General features: G+C 48.1%; 2 protein-coding genes across 3 annotated transcripts in view; one reads left to right on the top strand and one right to left on the bottom strand.

The window, feature by feature from the left end:
• The window catches only part of LOC119400191 (unconventional myosin-XV), a 110,002-nt gene extending 108,443 nt beyond the window's left edge, over window positions 1–1,559 (top strand). Inside the window, 1 exon segment of the mRNA XM_049417996.1 lies at window positions 2–1,559. Within this exon segment, the coding sequence (XP_049273953.1) occupies window positions 2–115 (114 nt within the window). The 3' untranslated portion in view covers window positions 116–1,559.
• Window positions 1,552–18,325, bottom strand: LOC119400190 (solute carrier family 22 member 3). 2 transcript variants are annotated; one of them, XM_037667191.2, is made up of 11 exons: window positions 18,044–18,324; window positions 16,062–16,483; window positions 15,611–15,714; window positions 15,107–15,261; window positions 14,460–14,628; window positions 13,753–13,900; window positions 8,699–8,787; window positions 5,216–5,430; window positions 4,705–4,886; window positions 4,066–4,211; window positions 1,552–1,968 (listed from the first exon to the last, which is right to left on the bottom strand). In XM_037667191.2, the coding sequence occupies exons 2-11, from the start codon at window positions 16,452–16,454 to the stop codon at window positions 1,881–1,883; spliced, it is 1,689 nt and encodes a 562-aa protein (XP_037523119.1). In that variant the 5' UTR covers window positions 16,455–16,483; window positions 18,044–18,324; the 3' UTR covers window positions 1,552–1,880. The 2 variants fall into 2 exon arrangements, with proteins under 2 accessions (XP_037523119.1, XP_037523120.1); XM_037667192.2 differs by lacking the exon at window positions 4,066–4,211 and having other exon boundaries at window positions 18,044–18,325.
• Between the last annotated feature and the right edge of the window lie 1,957 nt (window positions 18,326–20,282).

The raw sequence follows: 20,282 nt of genomic DNA, 5'->3' as shown, positions 1-20,282 counted from the left end.
GGCTCACGAGATATCCAGGCTGGTGCGGCAGTACATCAACATCCAGCAGAGTCACCAGGGCAACCAACATGGCGGCGCCCCACAGGACGTCACCCTGTCCAGGAACCTCAAGTGATGCGTTTCACAAGCGCATCCGAGTCAACACGACAGACGAAAAAGACGTGTACATCGACTTCAAATGACCTTCGTCATCGACCGCGATAGCGAACCCTCATCCTAATTAGGTCGTGACACCGCTACTCTCACAAGCGATGCTACAGTAGCTTCTACGCGGGGACGAATACTTCTCGCGGCGTCTCGTTTTCGTTCCCGTCTTTTCGAGAGTGTGCGCGTGTACCCCCCGAACGTTCTTACACTCGGTATCGGATTGGTGAATAAGTTGTCACGCAGCGCTTGGACTGAAGACTTCCCCGTTACTTATCTATGTCTCGCCTTCCACCAGCAGGTTCAGGACGCCTGGCAAGGTTGAGGAGCAGGTTGAGGCCTGCCTGACAAGGTGATCCATAGAATCGCGCCTTATCGTGTTAGTTCGTGTTGTATGAAGAGTGCCTTATATATTACTAAGATGACGGTATACCATTTAGACGTACATTTTCTACACAACCTACCAATGACAATAGACACACTGCCCCTACAGGAGGTAGTGTCTTCGGATACATTCCTCCATCGTTCGTGTCAAGTTCTTGCATTGCCTTTCAAAAGAACATGTTGCCAAAATGGCTTTTCGATTTTTCCTTTTACAAGTGTAACGGGTGTCACTTTGTGTTCGTGGGGGCTTGGCTCAAGAACGGTCTACTAAGGCGGGACAAAAGAATCCGGGTCACGCGATGTTTGACTGGCGCCGACTGCGCGTACGTGAATCTGCTGTGCCGTACCTAGCTGTGCATGCTCTGTCAGTCGCCTTGGGCCTACACTTGTACGTAATGAGGGAGACGTCGCCTAAAACTTAGAACACCGGATTCCTGCTGTTCACGACATTGTAATATTCTTCGCATCTTAGGTGTGACGGATAACCTGACGTCATCTTCCTTCGAGTAACATTTTTTTTTTTTTGGTTCACGAGAAATTAATATGGGAAATAGAACGGTGACGACGCCGAAGGGGTGCTTCCCCTTTCGCCAACAGCTGCCAAAACTTTCTCGGGCGTTTGAGGAAACACAACTTTTCGCGCCGAACTGAGAATTTTATCCATTATGCCCTTTTGTTCTACTCTTTACTTCCTTCTTATATTTTAGGATAAATTGACTACCATCTCTATGTGTGTTGATACGTACGCGTGTGTGTATATACATATCTATTTGCCCCCTTTTCCCCCTGTCCCCTTGCGAAAGCAGCCTTTCTGAGAAAATTTGGAGGTGGGTGTGAGGAGGTGTCGTTTTTTTTATAGTGCCTTAAAACTTTATAACATATTTCACATCGTTCACGTGCTTTTTTTTTTTTCTTCCTCGTGACGTAACAAGATGACAACTAGCCGCTGTGGGTGTCACGGAACGTGAGCGGAAAGGCTGCTTTCAAGTTTGATAAGAGCACGCAATAAAAAGAGAAACGCGAGTATTGGACATTGTGGTGTGGTTTGTTTTTCTTGGGCAACATTGGGCATGAGATCCTTGGAGGCGGCATGAGATCCTCGGCGGCGGCATGGGATCCTCTGAGACTGCGTGACCGCAGAGATGTCATGGTCTCCAAGATCTGAGACCACGATCGGAGACCCGATCTCGGAGACCACGCCCACGAGAACTTGTGCTGCCTGCAAAGCACCAGCAGTTTCGAAGCTCGCGTGATGCAAGAGGTCGGAGTTTTCGCTCGATCGCATGAGCTTCAGTCTGTGAGGGAGCCAGGTGTTTGAACTGAAGTCTTGAACCTTGGAGGCACCGATCAGGTCAGGGTTCATCCTGGTTCTCTTCTTGTGCAGTGGAAACTCTTCGGTAATTTATCAGCTCCGCTGAAGATAGATGTGTCTTGGCTTTCCTGAGCACAACAAGAATAAGAAAGTGCGACTAAAATTCGACGAAATTATTGGAGTGCAATTGCACTGTAGTGCGTCATAAATTGACGCAGATTTGAATTCAAGTTTCGTTGTACGAGTCAGCTTTTGCAAAAGCGCGTGAAAGACGCAAATGTTCATTACCAAACAACTAGAAGTACAAACTTCGTCTTCCGCTATGGCAACTTAAAGGAGCACTGACACAAAATTTTGAAGGCGAGGTAACTCGTGGGATAGATTTGCGAGGACGCACACGCATCATCTATGGAACATCAATGAATAATATAGTGTAGAACATATTTAAAATCAATTTTAAAGTGCGTGTCGCGCCACCGCACGCGAAACCTGCCTTTGGTTGTATTCGTGTAAACAACCAACCTCCACCTGCGTCACGAGTTTGTGTTGGCTGCCACGATCCTTGCGAGCGCTCTCTACTAGCAACACCTTCGCTCCTAGCAAACCTTTTCAACGGAAAGAGAAAGAGGACTTGCACGGGAGTACAAAGGCTGACGTCCTTGTCTCGGCAGGGCATTTGTGATGTTTCATGCATATCTAGAACGTCGCAGGAAGACTTCGAGGAAAACGGTTGTCAACGCGGTGGTCATGTGCACACGGTTTTGTCTGTTCCACGTAGCTAGCTACGTTTACACAAAAACCACTCTGAGTCCCGCTTCTCTCGGCGCTCTCTGAAACCGCAACTGTGAATGGTGGCTACAAAACAGCCTACAAATGATTAACCGTCGCACGCTCGAACAAACGAGCTTTCCAGCCGTGATAAGTGGGTCGTTAGCTACTTATTGCAACAGAAGACACAAGATATTAAAGTTTTTGTGCAAAATATTGTTTTCCATATCGTAAAATTCTTGCTTTGATTGCTTGCTGAGAGTGACCCTAAAAGGAAATTGCTGAACAACATTGCGATTGAAATGAGAGGGAGAGTATATTTTCTCCTGAACAGCTTGGGGTCACGTGACCTCAGCATAAACGTCACGTATGATGTCAAAGGGCAGAGCGACCCGATGCTGTCGACCTTGGCTCTGGCAGTAGTGCTTCTGGCAAGATAGTGAGAATTAACTGCGACACGGCACGGCGTAGGTTACTAACCCTCCAGCGACACGGTCCAACCACTGGCAAAATGGTGATTCTTACATAGTAAAACTTGTTGAGCTAGTTGGTACACTCCTACTGAAATACACAGAAAAAAAGAGACTCGTAAGCATCAAGGAGGAATTCGAGACAGAACAGAAAAGTAGGTCACTCGCAACCAACTTTATTCTCAGAAAAGCAGCGTGTCCTTCCTTGATGGTTACGCGCATAGGCCTGCGCACAGGGGGGGGCAGGGGGGTGCCCCCCCCCTAATCACGTAAGAGGGGGGGCGCGCAGAATCTGCCCCGTACATTGACTCTTCTAGTCACCTAAGAGGGGGGGGGGGCGCAAAATCTGCCCCATACATTGACTTAGTAGGGGGGGGGGGGCGCTGCGATGAACCTTCGCCCCCCCCCCCTGATGGGGAACCCTGCGCATGCCTATGGTTACGCGCCTTTTTTTTTTCTATTTCAGCAAGCGTTACTTACGCAACGCCAGACAAAACCTTTCATTCTAATTGAACGGCACTGGTATGCCGCCGTGGCGAGGGGCTCGTTTCTTTGTTAGACGCAACCAAATGGATCCAACAGGCCAAGGAAAGCATACAGGACATTAATATTTGTCTTTCATTGCACAGTAGTAATTGGAGCGTAAATTGAAACGAATTAAAGCGGACAAAAAAATCACCCTTTCCGTCAGTGGGATCTGAACCCACCCCTTTCGAATTCGGTTGTGGGTTCGGTTCCCACCGACGGAAAAGGTGATTTTTCGTCCACTTTACTTCATTTCAATTTACGTCGTAATTACTACATTTAAATCAACGGCAACAATTAATGTCAACTACGCGTTCCTTGGTCCAATTGTCTATTGGATTCATCTCGTTTCTCCTCAGGTCATGTGACCCCGACCTGTTGAGGCTCAAATAGACTCCGCTTCGACACCAACACCGCCTGTGCCTCGCACTAAAACACCACAGTATGGCCCGCCTCGCCTACTTGGCCTTCTTGAGATCCAGGGTCTCTCGCACGGTGTCCGGTAGCGCCACCTGGAACGTCTCGGGCAGCAGGAGGACTAGCACAGCAGCCAAGGCGTACATGGCCGCCAGGACAGCCATGGGGACCGACTCGTGCGTGTAGCGCCTCTGGTGTCGAAGACCAGAAACACATTGCGTGTGTAAGGACCACGCTGAGCTCTGTACCGTTTAGTGTCAAAGATTCTCCAAACATAATGAAAGTCTCTCACCAGAGTTGTACGTAACGCGTTACAAGTAACTGATTACTTGTAATCAATTACATTTTTTTGTAATTTTATAGTATGACTGATTACTCTTCCGAAATTTTAACGTTCTGGGTAATTCAGTTTCATTTTCTTGTAAATGATTACCAGCAATCCCTTGCTTTTCTTATACGTTACCAATTAGGGCATTTCTAATAAAGACCATACTAAATAACATTACGCTAAGCATGGTCATCCTAGTCCGTACTAATTAGGACCTTGCCAATTAAGACCATGCTAATTAAGACCTTACTAATAATCTAGGTCGGGCACAATAAGCTCTGCCGTTAGTCCAGCCTTGCACCACTATTCCAAGCTGCCCACACTTTTTTTTTTCTCGTCTCTATTTCATTACGTACCGTTTCCAGTAGAAGTGGCACGAACGCCGAGCCGACCCGAATGCCCATGAGGCAGGCGCCGACGCCCACGGTGCGCAGCACGGTGGGGAACACTTCGGCCGCGTACAACCACGTGACCGTGAACGCCGAGCCGGACAGGATCTTCCCCACCAGGCCGTCCACCTGACGGAGCCACGTCAGCGCTACGTAACGATCAAAAACACTACATCAAAAACACTACACGGGGCAGATTTGGCGCCACCCCTCTTAGATGATTAGGGGGGCGGCCGCCCCCCTGCCCCCCCCCCCCCCCCCTGTGCGCACGCCTATGCACACACACACACAAACACACACAAAAGCGTGCGTCAGCATATTGAGCGGCCCCGTAACGAGTGCATGGCGAAAAACGTTTGGCATGTAATTGCCAACGTCATTGCAACTCGTCAATAGAATAGCAATGGAACTGGAAGCTGTCATAAGTGCCGCCGCAGCTTATTTAAAGCATGCAAGCGGCGCTGGTATATGCACTCACACTGCGGTATGAGGCCCAAACCGAGCGAGCAGAGGACTACGCCGGCGTACATAGCGGGCACGGCCGTGCGCCTGCGGAACCAGCGAACGGTGCCGTAGCAGAGCACCACGGCCGCCAACTCTCCCAGGCCCGACAGCAGAAAGCCTACGTAGGGGTCTCCGCCCAGGCTGGTCATGGACAGCTGGATGCCGTAGTACACGGCGCCGCACGACACGCTGCAACGGACAGGGTGCACATCTTAATCACCTAATAATACTCAATGTGCGCGATAGGCGCCTACGTTAAGGCCTGTGTTGCGTATAAATTCAAGCGGTGCTCCGCGGTACATGTTGTCATCATCATCACCATCATCATCGTCATCATAATTCTCAGCCTGTTTTAGTCCACTGTACAATGAAGGCCTCTCCCAAAGATCTTCACTTTATTTCTATCCTGTGCGAGCATGTTACGAGTGTCTGATACAGTCCTAACAAGGCATGTTCCAAGGCCAACGTTCAGGGCAGCAACATGCTTTGGCGTTATTAGGTCTGTGCGCCTTGCTGCACCCCTCTCGCCTTCGATGGGGTGGAGGAGAAGAGTAACCAAAAGAGAATGAAAGGTGGGACAGGAGGCGTAAAGGCATCCATCTTTTGAACGAACGCTCCCTGGGTGCCGCCATAATCCCCTCTGGAATGTGGCAAACATGCGTGATACCCCTCAAAACGCACTGCCAAGGCAGTGACGTCAGCCTTTGTGTACTCCCGTGCCACAGTCCAGAAAGGAGGTGCTCCCCGTCTCCGTTGAAAAAGTCTAAAGGCCAGGGGTCTCAAACTCACATCAGCTAGAGGGCCGCAGTCACGAAGTTTAGTCTCTCAAGGGCCGAGAGAGTGAAGGTTAAAGCAGGCGAGAGGGGGGGGGGGGGGCTGATGGGTTGAACGAAATTTCAGCTAAAGCATCGGTTCTGCGGAATCTCTTTTGGTGGCGGAGGGGTTCAGCAAGGAAAATTGAACCGCGGAACCGATTTGTGATACTCTGTGTCCACGCGCTTCGAATTGCCTATTAATTCGCCCTCGCGCTGCCAGTTGCTAGCCTCCTCATCAGCTCAATTGATGGAACGACCGCCCCGGAAATGGCGTTGGTCCTGGGTTCAATCCCTGGACCTTAACGACCTTTTCGGCAACTGAGAAGCTTTCTTTCTGAGAGATCAGTATTGTTTTCCTTGTGGCTTCGTGCTACAAACGGGTGGTTATCAATTTGCCTTTCTAAAACCTAACGTTGCCATTTAAAAGAAGGTATTTCCATTATCTCATACAGGGGTCATTTATGAAAGGAATTGGAAGACAAGATTCGAGAAACATACCGATACCGATCTCCAGAAAGGCTAACGTTTGGACGTCGATTCTGAAATGTAGAGCTTTTGTTCCACGGTTATGTTCAAAGTTCCTTTAATTCACAATTCGCTATGTTCAAAATTCATTAAAAATACCTTCCAAGCTATATTCTCTGTTGATATTTTGCAGATGATGCACGTATGTTCACGGGAGTCGATCCCGCAGGCTATCTCGGCCTCGAAATTTTGTGTCAGTACCCCTTTAAGAAAATAAAATATCGGACGAAGAGAGGAGGAGGATACAACTTTATTAAAAGAAATTTCATGGGTTTGGAGCTGGCCGCTTGTCTGCGGCGACCTCTTCTGCCCATGCAATGACTGTTTTCTGCAATGTTTCGTCGGGAGACCGTATTAAGGTATAGTCATGCACGGACCGAGTCGCTTGCGAAAGGTCCGCGCGCCGCGTGTTTGAGATCCCTGCTGCAGACCTTTTCACATGAGAGAAGAAACACCTCCTTTCTCGATTGAGCCAACACCCTGAGCGCGGGAGTACAAAGGCTGACGTCACTGCCTTGGCGGTGCGTTTTTGGGGGGTCACACGTTCGTGTCGCAGAAATTCCGTCGTCGGTGTCGGGACCGCGGGGACCGTTGGTTGTGAGCGAAAAATCATCCGTGAGCGAAAAATCGAGAAAGGAAACGGACAACTATGTCCATCTAGCGGAAAACATATCAAGGCAATGCCGCCTTTTCCAGAGGAGGCGTTGATCAAGCAAACAGCGAACGCTAGATAATGTGCTGCCATCTGTGAGGCATTGTGAGACTATTCATGGCCTCCGAGATGGCAAGCGCGCGGCGTGCATCTTGGAGGCCATGCGACTCTTGCTTCAGATCAAAAACCTGTATGTACCATTCTCGCGCGCGCGCGTGTGTGTGTCTGTGTGCGTGTGTGTGTAACAATACACATTAATAAGTATGCACTTAGTGGTTGAAGTGCGCACCAGGGGCCGGATTTCGCTATTGCGTTCAACTCTTAAAGGCGAAGCTTAAGGGTCCCCCAATTTTTTACCGCAGCCCAGAGGGGATTATGGCGGCACCCAGGGAGCCTTCCGTGAAAAGGTCCATAAAGGAGCGAGAAAGAGAGGTTTGGGGTTGTGTAGTGGGGAAGGAACAGAGTTGGAACACTGTTTGGTTCCTTCGAAAAGCGTAGAGGGGACCCATGAATGACAAATATTTCAGGGATGACTAGGTACTGCCAATCTATGATGCATGTTATTACAGCAGTTACAGCAGAGATATTATGCCGGAGGTTTGCCGTGTGTCGTAGATAGAAAATTATCATCATCATGAACCGGCACGCGCTCTCTTCGTCCTCTTCTTCTTCGCTCCCATATGCAATAACCCTGATGGGCGCGAGAACAAGTTCACAGAGAGAGAGAGAAATAGATAGAAAGAAAGAGACAGAAATTCTTGGCGAAATAATATTTCTTGGCGTGGCGAGATTCGAACCCACGTGCCCGCGATCCGAAGGCGAGCGTCGTAACCACTCGGCTATCCAGGCACGCTAGCAGAGCATGGCATAGCCTTGTATAGTATAGTGTAGCAAGGGGGTGGGAAAGGTAAGGGAGGGTGAGGAGGAGAGAAAGGAGGAGCGGAGAACGAGTACAGAGAGAGAGAGAGAAAGAGACAAATAGAGAGAAAGAAGGAAAGAAAAAGAAAGACATAAATAAATAGAAGGAAACAGACACAAAAAATTGAAAAAAAAGAAGAGAGCAAGCATAGCCACTCCCGTCCCGGCACCGTATATTATAGAAAGGGGTGGGAAAGAGAGATGTGAGAGGATAAAAACCTAGCGAAGCCAGGACAAACTAGGTGCCCATCAGCTTTACTGTGACCCAGCCTTGGCTTAGTACAAGCTGCGATTTTTTTTTTCTTCTAAAAATGAGGAAGCCATCGGCTGAACTTTTCGGAACGTCTACTTCAAGAAAAGGCCGAGAGAGGCGGGTAAAGAGAAGCCATCTTGTTTGGTAGCCCGAAAGACGAGGAGTCCAGCTGCTTTGCAAACGGATCCCTTCACAAAATTCCCTTCCCCCAACACACAAAACTGTAACAACTAGCGCATAACGTGTTCATAATAGCGACAGCTGTTTCGGTTATGCCCGCTGTAAAGCACTCACCAGCTGTAGACAAGGATGACGCTGTAACGTCGGATCCTGGGCTGCCTCACGAGATCCAGGTAGCGTACCTTCTCGGCCTCTTCGTTTTCCTGGTCACGTGGTGTAAACGGAGGTTCATAGAAGAAGCGCTCGTTCACCGCCATCGTCATGCTTTGGCTATGACGAGTGCACGGCACACTGTAACCCGTATCGCCTGTTTAAACGTGAATGCTCCCGTATAGGCTTTACGTATCCTGTATCTCAAAGTTAATGCGATTTGGTCCCCCCAAAAGCATACAGGGCTCATATTGAAACACCACCCTGTCATCCAGCCAATGTAGATGACTATGTTAATTTATCGGTGTACCTGACGTCTGGCCCGATAACAAACAAAATAAGTGAGCTTTTAAGCTCTCTTAATATATATATATATATATATATATATATATATATATATATATATATATGTGACGAACCACACGAGAACGGTGTGGTGCGGTAGTGGTGAGAGAGGAAGACGAAGTGTTTAATAAACATGGATCTTCGTACAGCCATCATGTCTCCTGCGTTACACTAGTCGACAGGATCTACCGTGCCCTTCATCATGGCAACGTCCAAGAAAGTCATCAACATCCCCAAGTTCTCTGGAGCACCCGAGGACGTCCCCTTTGACAAGTGGCTCCGGCTCTTCGATGTGAAGACTGCGGCCGCTGCATGGACGGAGCGAGACAAGCTGTGCCACTTCTCCGATTACCTTGAAGGTGAGGCTTTCCGCTGGTTCCTCACCGAGGTGTTCGACACTGACGCATCTTGGGACAGCTTGTCCGAATGCATGAAGACACGTTTCACAAGTGCCGTAGCGGATCCTTTCCGTCAATTCATTCATTGTCGGCTGAGGCCAGGCCAGAGCCTGAAGGACTACTATAACGAAAAAATGTGTCTCGGACGCCTTGCCGACCTAAAGGACGCACACCTTATTTCCGGGCTCAATGACGGCCTTCCCGCCGATATGGAAATGGCTCTTGCTGGGCTTAACCCGTCTACACCAGCGACGTGGCTTTCAGCTGCGCTGCGCGTAGAGTCAACTTTGCAGAGAGTTAAATTACAGCGCGTTCTTCCCAGTCGAAACACGCAGATCAACGCAGCAAGCGGCAGCGCCCGTCAGCGTCCACCTAATACGCCGTTACGAACACCCGCTTCTGAATGCAGACACTGCGCAATGGATGGCTTACCCCGACAGATGCACTGGCACAATGAATGCCCACGACGCGCAAGCATTTCCGCCCTCTCTACCGACCAGGGAAACGAGGAGGGCGACCCAAAGCTCATGTAATTCAGTTTGATGCACTCATTAACGGGTACCCTGTCAGCGCTACTCTTGATACTGGAGCTACGATCACCTGTATCAACGAAGCAGTGCTGGAGGCTCTTCACCTACAAATAATGAGGAATTCATGCATCTCAGTTCAACAAGTCACATCATCTACCAAAACTTTGGGTCGCGTCAATCTAATGATACAGATAGGAAAAGTCACAAGGGAAATTCAGGCACATGTTCTACAAGGCATGAAGAGCAACTTACTTCTTGGCTTGGACAGTGCCTGTCTCTTCAACTTGTCCCTGGACCTTGACACCCTGACTCTACGCCAAGAGAATGACATCCTGCATCCTCGTGCACCAAACCATGCCACGGCTAATATGGACGCTTCCTTACAGGGAGTTGAAGTTTGCGATTTAGTGCATCTAAATGAAACTCAACAGTTCGCATTGAAGCAGCTTGTCCATAAGTACGACGACATTTTTTCCAAGTCACAGACAGACATCGGGTGCATCATCAGCGAAACGCATCGCATTCTTCTCACCAACAATGTTCCCATCCGCAGGGCTCCCTATCGATGCTCAGAAGCCGATAGCGTTGAAATGGACAGACAGATCAACGATCTTCTTGCGCAAGGCGTCATACGACTGTCTACGTCACCATACGCTGCACCGGCACTTCTGGCAGAGAAAAAAGGGGAAGGACGCACGCGTTTCTGCATCGATTACCGCAAGCTAAACGCAGTGACGGTGCCTGACTATCAACCCATCCCTCGCATCGACGACGTTCTTGATTCTCTCGGGAAATCTACGTATTTCTCGACATTAGACATAACGTCTGGTTACTGGCACGTGAAGATGCATCCCGAAGACATTCCAAAAACGGCATTTGTCACACGTACCGGTCACTACGAGTGGCTTGTCATGCCTTTTGGCCTACGGAACGCCCCAGCCACTTTCGAACGGGCTGTCAAGTCCATATTGACAAAACACCGCTTGACGCACGTCACGAATTACTTTGATGACATTGTTGTCTATTCCGACACGTTCCCAGACCACCTGAAGCATCTGGAGGCAGTTTTAAAAGCTTTCAAAAGCGAATTCGTCAAGCTGAAATTGAAGAAATGTCAATTCGCCCGAACCTCCGTTGAGTACCTGGGACACAGGGTATCGAATGGCACGGTCACTCCGAAACAAAGCAACGTGGATGCAATCCTACGGTTTCCGACGCCATCACGCCCTAAAGAGTTACAGCGTTTTCTCGGCACTGTGAATGTTTACCGTCGCTACATCGCCCGCTTCAGTGAAATTGCTCACCCACTGACACGTCTCCTCAGCAAAGACGCCACCTGGAACTGGGATTCGGACTGTGAGCTGGCTTTCACTCAGCTCAAGAAATGCGTAACAGAAGAGCCCATCCTTAAAATCTACGATGCCTCCAAACCTTGTGTGCTATACTGCGATGCGTCCAACAAAGGTATCGGCGCCGTCTTGAAGCAGGCTGATGATGAAGGTCGAGAGCATCCAATTGCATACCATTCACGCAAGCTACTAAAACACGAAATCAATTACGCCATCACAGAACTTGAATGCTTAGCAATTATTGACGCCATTGATAAATGGCACTGTTACCTTCACGGGAAACCTTTCACTGTTATCACGGACCACGCGGCATTGCAGTGGCTTAAAAGCATCAAAAATCCCCAAGGGCGTCTCTTCCGATGGTCCTTGAAGCTTTCCATGTACGACGTGAACATCAAGCACCAAAAGGGCATTGACAACATCGAAGCCGACGCACTGTCTCGAAACCCGATTATTCAACTCCTATCTGCTGAACAACTGCGAGAGCATCCACACGACAAACCACCCGGCAAGCATACCATTGAGAACGGAATGACCATAGTCACGCGCAGAGGGATACGAAAAGTCTACGTCCCCTTTGCCCTCCGATCTTCTCTTCTCGAGAAAGCTCATGACGCTTTCGGTCACGTCGGTGTAAAGAAGACATTGCGGCTTCTCTCTCCACAATACTACTGGCCTGACATCGTCACCGATGTTTCCGAATACATTCGACACTGTGATACTTGCCAGCGCTGCAAGAAGCCGAAGACCAAACGCTTTGGTTCCTTGGAGTCTTTACCACCAGCGGAACAACCATTTGATCTTCTAGCCATGGACACTATCGGAGGTTTTGCCAACTACGGTTCCTCCAAAAGATTTATCCACTTAGCCGTTGATCATGCCACCCGTTATGTGTGGGCTTTTGCACACAAGAATGAGACCTGCGACGCCTACATCTCTTGCCTGAAGAGTATCTTCGCTGCTGGAAAGCCTCGGAAGTTCCTTTCCGACCGCGGCACAGGATTCACCGCCGGCAAATTCAAGCAGTTCCTCAAGCACAACAACATTCATCAGCTTTTTACAAGCTCACAACGCCCGCAGTGTAATGGCCTAAATGAACGCACCAATCAGTCCATCGTAACTCGCCTTCGCTGCAAGATTAATGACGAACCCCGAAAACCATGGACGCGTCTCCTCTCTGACGTTATCGACGAGTACAACAGAACACCTCACGAGGTCACGGGCTACCCACCCTGTTTTCTTATGTATGGCACACCATCGTACCCTTGTCTCCTCTCCGACGTTGCCGAAAACCTGCAGGACGCTCGTGCAAACGCGGTCCGCAATTCACTAGCATATCACGAGAAAAACAAGCTTATATACGACAAGAAATTCATTCCATCGGAGCTTCAAGTGGGAGACTTCGTTCTATACGAAGCACCCTGGCACCCAAACCGCGGCAAACTTAGTGCAATAATGGAAGGACCGTATACGATCATACGCAAGATATCCACTGTTAACTACGAGATCGACCGCAGCGTGGCTCCACTCGGTCGCCAGACTGACATCGTTCACGTGGGGAGATTAAGGAGATATCATCCGCCCCTGCATCTACGACTCTCTCGGGGGGAGGGGGAAGCGTGTGACGAACCACACGAGAACGGTGTGGTGCGGTAGTGGTGAGAGAGGAAGACGAAGTGTTTAATAAACATGGATCTTCGTACAGCCATCATGTCTCCTGCGTTACATATATATATATATATATATATATATATATATATATATATATATATATATATATATATATATATATTATATATATATATTATATATATATATATATATATATATATAGAGAGAGAGAGAGAGAGAGAGAGAGAGAGAAGAGAAGAGACACAACTAAGCGGTTATCTTAATTTTATTTGCCAACGGTTTCGACCGGTGGACCGGTCTTCGTCAGGGCTTATTAGCTCATAAGCCCTGACGAAGACTGGTCCACCGGTCGAAACCGTTGGCAAATAAAATTAAGATAACCGCTTAGTTGTGTCTCTTCTCTTCCCAAGTACATTTGGCCCATTGAAAAAGCTTCTTCAGTTATATATATATATATATATATATATATATATATATATATATATATATATATAATTGAAGAAATGAAGGAGCACACTTACGAAAATTGCATATTTTTACTCATTTACGTTTCGGCCGCCGAAACGTAAATGAGTAAAAATATGCAATTTTCGTAAGTGTGCTCCTTCATTTCTTCAACTACATGTGCACCGGACCTTCAGAACGTTATTCTGAATTATATATATATATATATATATATATATATATATATATATATATATATATATATATATATATATATATATGAGCGCATCTACACGAAGAGTACGCTGTGTAAACTTCACCTGTAGTATCTTCTTTCGCAGCTGCCGAAGCACCCAGTCCATGTCCTGGATCTCGATGCCATTCGACGAAGCCGCCCGGAGGACGACGCTGGCGGCCTCTTTCGTCCTCCCGATGGCAACCAGCCACCGAGGTGACTCGGGCAGGTACCTGGTATAGGATAGAGCCACTGTCCTTATTATTGCAAATTGGACGGGTGACACTTCGCACGGTCTTACTATCAGGGCGCGTTAGAAATTTTAATATTTTATCTTTGTGCGATTTTCACTGCTGTGTTTGGTGCTACTGCCTCTCGTTCGCGGCAAGTTGTAAGTTGCGTACAGACATGTCCACTGTTCAAGAGAATACTTGCCCGTAGGGCATGTCCAGAGTTTCCCTCTCTTGCAAAAGCATAGTGACTTAGATTTATGGCTGCAGCTGGCTGACAGTTCTACTTCTGACTCCTTATGAAGGACTATAGTATCGTGTATGAAGAATGTGTTCCCTGTAGCAGCTGTCAAGTGAAGACACGCCACCAGGGTTAACCTGTGAAGCTGCTGCTCAACCCAGGGGATCCCCGTTCCACACAAGAGGGGAAGGAAAGGATTAATTCATTCGCTGTCTATCATCAAGATTTTTTGGACGTTTCTTTACGAACAATCCTATAGCTCATGAAGGCTTTTTCTTTTTGTGTGTGTGGGGGCGGGGGGATGCTGACATTGCATCTTACCATGACCAGACCAGCATGGCGATAAACGGCACCGTAATGGCCACTTGAACGTGACGCCAGTGCTGGATTAACCACACGGTGGCCGGCAGCACGAAGAGGCTGAGGGCGAAGCCCAGGCTGAAGGCGACTGCGGCCCGTGTCCGCTGCTTGGGACCAGTGACCTCCACCACTGCGTGATGCGAATGGCGACGTGGAAACTTAGCATGCCGCATGAAGGCCTTCGAATACAACTGTCTATCACTGCTTGTGCAATCCCTGCGACACGCCTGTCTATAGATGGCTTGCATTGACGTCACTGATGCTGCATGACGGAGTACCAGCATGGTGGGACATGAAGTTTGTGATGTCACGATAGTGTTATTAGTAGCATTGCATTCGGGTCATTTTGTTATTCATGCACAAACAGAGGACAGTAGCGTTTTAGCCACATCGTTATCACATTGAAGCAGGTTAAGCGTAACGGGATTATGCTGCCTTGACGTCATTTTAGCCGTTATGATGGAGTGTTAGCGCTTCTGAAGAAGGTACGCCCATGACGTCACGTACAAGCTATCAGTATCACTGCTTATCTGCTTTTGTGTACGCTGCTTTTGTGCCTGCATATCAGGTTATGGTTGGGTTGTCTATCATTTTGCTTCTTTCCTTACGGAGGCAGAACGAGGCGGTCTGCATGACGGCCAACGAAATTCCCAGCACCACGCGGGCTGCCAGGAAAACGCCGAAGGAGGGCGCCGCTGCGGTCGCGAGGCCCGCCATGTTGGTCAGCGCGCAGGAGCTCACCAGCACGGGACGACGACCCAGCCTGCAACGGATGCGACACGTACCATTAAAGGACTAACACTGGTTCACACAGGGGAGCTGAAAGCAAAAAAAAAAAAAAAATACGTGTTGTGTCTAGACATAATTTATTTTCTCTGCCTCTCTCCTCGTGTTTTCTGCCTTTCCCCATCCCCAAATACGTAGCATGTTCCCCACCGGACTCTTAACCAGGTTGACCTCTGTTTCCTTTATCATTTCTCTTTTCCGCTCGCTCTGTATCTTTTCCCTGTAAGGTCTGAATTTAAATTTTACATTTGACATTCAGCCCCATACGCACATTCTTCAAGCGCGTGATCGTGACTGATGCGCCTCGACTCGCGCACTTTGCTCACCTGTCTCCGAGGGCCGAGCAGAGAAGACATCCGAGCAGCATGCCTGTCATGACACTGCTCTGCACCAGGGGGCGCAACCATGCATGCTCGCACACCAGGTCCCACTGCGTTTCGAGAAAGTGGACCAATTGAGTGGATGCCTATGAACCCTGCGCCACCTATGTCTGTTATCCGTATAAATATCTGTGTTAAGTGCTATCGGCGTCAAATGAAAACCAAAGAGCGGCAAGCATTATAAATGGTATAGTGCACGCCATCCAGTCATCACCTTTGACAGGCGCGCAGCACTCCGGTTTTACAGCACTGCACATGTCCGCGGTGATGACTGGACGGCGCGCACTGTACCGTTGCTAATGCTTGTTCGGGTTTCATTTGACGCCGATAGTACATTCTTGCACCACCGTCTAAGTCTACTGCTGCCAGCATCATCTAAAGCAGTAGGCTCACCCACCTCTTGAACCAAGGTGTGGCCCGAGAAGCTGTTCCCGTAGTTCCACGTTTCGCACGAGGAGGAGGTCGTGAGGACTTCGGGGACAAGCGACCGGTTGTCGCCGACAGCGACCGTCGTCGTCAGGCGCCTCGAACAAGCGCCGAGTCCTAAGTCACTTTCCTCGGCGAGATACCTGGACTCACGAGACAGGTTCCCTAACCTGCCTGAATCCAAAGTCGTCGCATTTCCGGTCACGTGGGAGGCGGGATCAGCAGCGCACCAGTGGTCTACCTCGGGCGCGAAGAAGCTGGACACGACGAGATGCAGACCCATGAACGTGCCTCGGACCAGGCCGAACCAGAAGATGTTCTTCTGGAACTTGCCGTAGTCTCCGATGATGCCGCAGACGTCCATGTTGTTCAGGAATTGTGCAGTATTTCCGTCTGTAGTCGTCGTGAACCAAGCAGTGATTATATACGAAAATCCTACATTTTACTATAGTCGGTTTCAACCTAACAAAACATGTAACCTCCGCCTACAGAACCGCGGCGTAGATGTCGTGCTAGCTGGTTTGCGGTCGAACCGTAAGTACATTTTCTCGGCTAGTTTAAACACTATGTGTACTAAGAGTTAAAGGTTCGTCGTAATTACCTAAAACATTATGTTTGGTTGAGCAGCGATGTCAGAATCCCTCACAAAATTTACCAGAACGTTCAAGTCTCCGACCTTAAACCAGCGATACAAACGTATGTCTGTATGGAAAGCACTGGAGAGCTGTAACGTCATAAAAATTAGATTAATGCAATTTTTTTGGAGGTGGGACAGCGATGACTCTACACTTTACAGTATCGCTTCAACTTTCCCGGGCTCTTATTCCATCAGCGTTTCTCGCTTGAATGCGACACGCTGCCGCTACTTCCTAACTCTGAACAGTAGCGCAAAAAATCACACAGACGACGACAGAGCAACCAGCCCATCAGTCTGTCCTTTTAAGCTACTTCCTGTGCGTTTCGCCTTTCCTTTGTCGGTACTTTTGTAGTCACTTTGAACAGACCCTTTTCGTCGTCGATTCTTTCACGCTCACGTCAGACCGCTCAATCACATCAGGTGAGAATAATTGAGCAAAGCGTTTAAACAGACCGTTAAGCTTGAACTGAGTGCCGCCCCGGGTAGGCTTAGCACCTCACGCTGTCTATTCGAACATCATTCTGTGGGACGCGTTGAAGGCGTGCTTGTCTTTACGAAGCCTACTAAGCCCATCTCATCGCAGAAAGTAGCACCAAAATCGTAGACAAGGAAAGGGCCACAAGTACGCAGCGTACACTGAATAAGATGAGCACTGACCACTGAATGAAACATCTCTTCCTTTTTGCATTTTGACCACGTATTTCTTTGCACGAGTGTATATATGCGTGTTCTTCGGTCAATCTCATTCGATAGCTGCGCTGTGTACGTGTGGACCTTACCTCATCCCCGTTTTTTGTGCTGCTTTCTACGATTATGCAGTTAGCACGAACTCGTCCAGCAATTGAGGCACTCTTCTAAGCCTAACATGATTCGTTGAGAGTCTCAGATGATTCATCCTATCAAAAAGAAAACGGGATTACAAACAAAAAATTTTGATGAGAAGAGAAAAATCATGGGAGGAGCCCATTGCGCGCTATTCGCGTCTCTGAGGACCAACAATAAAGTTTTACCAATCAACCAAGGTGCTATCGCGATGGAAAGAAACGCGAACAGTGCGGCATCTACGCGCCCTGCTGTTTCGCATCTCTTTTCAAGCGGTTGTAGACTGGATGGTAATAAATAGCCACTAGACTCCACCATGGTGCAATCAATGATCCCTCTAGCTAAGCACCTTTTCATTGCCACCAATGACAGAGCGCGATTAAAACTGCGCGCCACGCTGTTCGCGTTTATTTCCATCCCCCCAGTACATCGATCACACTACAACACGCGGGACGAAAAAAGAAATACTTGGGTAATACACCCGAATGAATTACCTGGTCTCGTAAGGCCGTCTTAAACTCGAAGTCACGGAAGGCTTCGTGTCGTTAATGGCGTGAGAACTCTTCCCAAGCGTGTTCAGCGTCTCTTTCTAAAAGGACAGAAGATGGCGGCGGAACAGGGGACCACACTCTTGGCGTAGGCGCAAGTCTTCTTTTGTCGCACTTACAAGCTACAACAAGTGTATACCTTAGACCTCGCTGTAAACGTCGCTCGCCGTAATGCTTGCACTGTCGATGGCCAAGGCATTTCTTCATCCGTACGTAGTTTCTTGTTTTATGTATTTTTTTCATTCACTCGACGTTCCTGGGCTGTTGTTCAAAAGCTCACCAATGCCAGAAATCGAACGAGACCTTCACTGTCAAGCGACTCACACTTTTGAGGGAGCATTTATTTTTGTCTGTTTGTTCTTTTTTTTTTCATACCTTCTACGACGCCGTCGCGTCGACGTCGGCATTTTTCCGTCGACCTGCTGAGTGTCTGTTGGCGAGGTCATCGCCTAAGCAACAGACAACCGCGGACATTCAAGGGAGAGACGGCTCATTAGGGTAGCACGCGCGAAGTGTTGGTGGTCACGTGTTGTTGTTCTTTCTCGGGGAATCGTTCGCATTCCAGCACGCCTTCAGGCGGCTTGATGCTCGAAACCAGTCTGCAGGAACAAATCGATGGTCTTTTAAAAGTGCACCTGTTTAAAGCGTCCGTGAGCTGCGAGGAGAAAATGATTCGTCATTTTCTTCATCGTTTTCTTCATATTCTGCTTCGCTCCCAGAACACGTGCGCAGACTTCTCCGGCGCGGGATGCAATAACATGTGATTGGCGAGACGGCGAGTACAGAGAGAGGGAGAAAGAAAGAGAGGGAGAAAGAAAAAAAGAACTTAAGATAGGGAAAGGGAGAAATTATAGGGGGGGGGGATTTCTTCGCGAAGCGAGACTCGAACCCGCGTACATAGCTTAGCATAGCATAGCCTTGTATAGTATAACATAGCAAGGGGGTGGGAAAGGGATGTTAGGGTGAGGAGGAGAGAAAGGAGGAGGGGTGAGAGTAAAGCATAGCATAGAAAGAAAGAGAACGAGAGAAATAGAGAAAACGAACGGCAGAAAGAGAAAGGAGAGAAAGAAATAGAGAGTGAGAGAAAGAGATAAAAGGAAAGAGGAAGCGAGAAATAGAGATAGAGAGAAAGAAGTGAGTAAAATAAAGAGAGACAAAAAACACACGCAAAAAGAGAGAAGAGAAAAAAAAAAGAAAGAAATGGAGGAAGAAAGAGAACATTTGCAAAACTTAGAAAAACAGCAACAGCCAGGACTATATCTATAGTCAGATACAACTTTAGAAGTCCCTGGCATTTCCTCCTCAAAGGCGGATGCACACAGTGCCTGCACCAATGGGCGCGCACTCTAGAATGACGTCATGAGCCGGACGGCCTGTGACCCCGCCTTCGGAGAACATTGCCGAGTGCATGAGCGGGACTATTTCCTTAGCGCTTCGGTCGTGTGGGCGGGACCTCTCCGGACTTCCTAAGCTGTAATACCCATCGGCTCGGCTGTCTCTTTAGCAGGGCGGTGCGAATATTCCAAAATCTCGAATAACCAATCGAATAGTGATGTATTCGATTCGGTACTCGAATCGAATAGCACATATTCGAAATACCGGATACATTTCGAATAATTTTTGAATAATCAGCACTCGAGGGAAAACCCCAATGGAATAACACATGTGGAACATCGAGGGAGCACTTTTCTTGTTTTAATTATTGGATTACCAAGATACATGCACCCAACCTTTTACGGGACTATCGGTGCTGTAGTAATAACAGATGACGCGTCTATTTCAAACTCTAGTGTCGCCGAAGCGAAAGTGTCCTCAATCTGCTGTGCTCATCGCGAGATTCATGATGCTGATTCATCAAACGTTGTTTCATTTTTATGCCTCAATTTTGCTTAAAAGGTGGTGACGAAGTACCACTGCTCCTCACTTTACATAAGTGTGGCATTTCTTGTCAGTTAAAGATAATCGTAATGTTCCTTTGTTAATGTTTGTGACTCTTTGTTCCAGATAAAATATTGAATGCTATAACTGTTTTGAAGATGGTTGCCTTACGTACTGTATTCGAAAACTATTCGAATAGTATTCAATTTGTATTCGTATACTCGTTTCCTTGTCATCATTATTCGATTCATATTCGATTCGGTTCCAAAATTTACTATTCGCAAACCATAACTCTGTAGCATTGCGC

This window comes from Rhipicephalus sanguineus, chromosome 7 (genome assembly GCF_013339695.2).
Source record: "Rhipicephalus sanguineus isolate Rsan-2018 chromosome 7, BIME_Rsan_1.4, whole genome shotgun sequence".
In the NCBI taxonomy this organism is placed as follows: Eukaryota; Metazoa; Arthropoda; class Arachnida; order Ixodida; family Ixodidae; genus Rhipicephalus; species Rhipicephalus sanguineus.
The sequence above is the reverse complement of the archived record's forward strand: the minus strand, read 5'-3'. Positions and strand labels throughout refer to the sequence as shown.

Coding starts and splice junctions, on each gene's coding strand:
- LOC119400190 (XM_037667191.2), bottom strand. CDS start 16,454: ATGGACGTCTGCGGCATCATCGGAGACTACGGCAAGTTCCAGAAGAAC. Junction 15,715..16,061: donor GCCACACCTTGGTTCAAGAG/GTGGGTGAGCCT, acceptor CTCGAAACGCAG/TGGGACCTGGTGTGCGAGCA. Junction 4,212..4,704: donor TGCCACTTCTACTGGAAACG/GTACGTAATGAA, acceptor CTTCGACACCAG/AGGCGCTACACGCACGAGTC.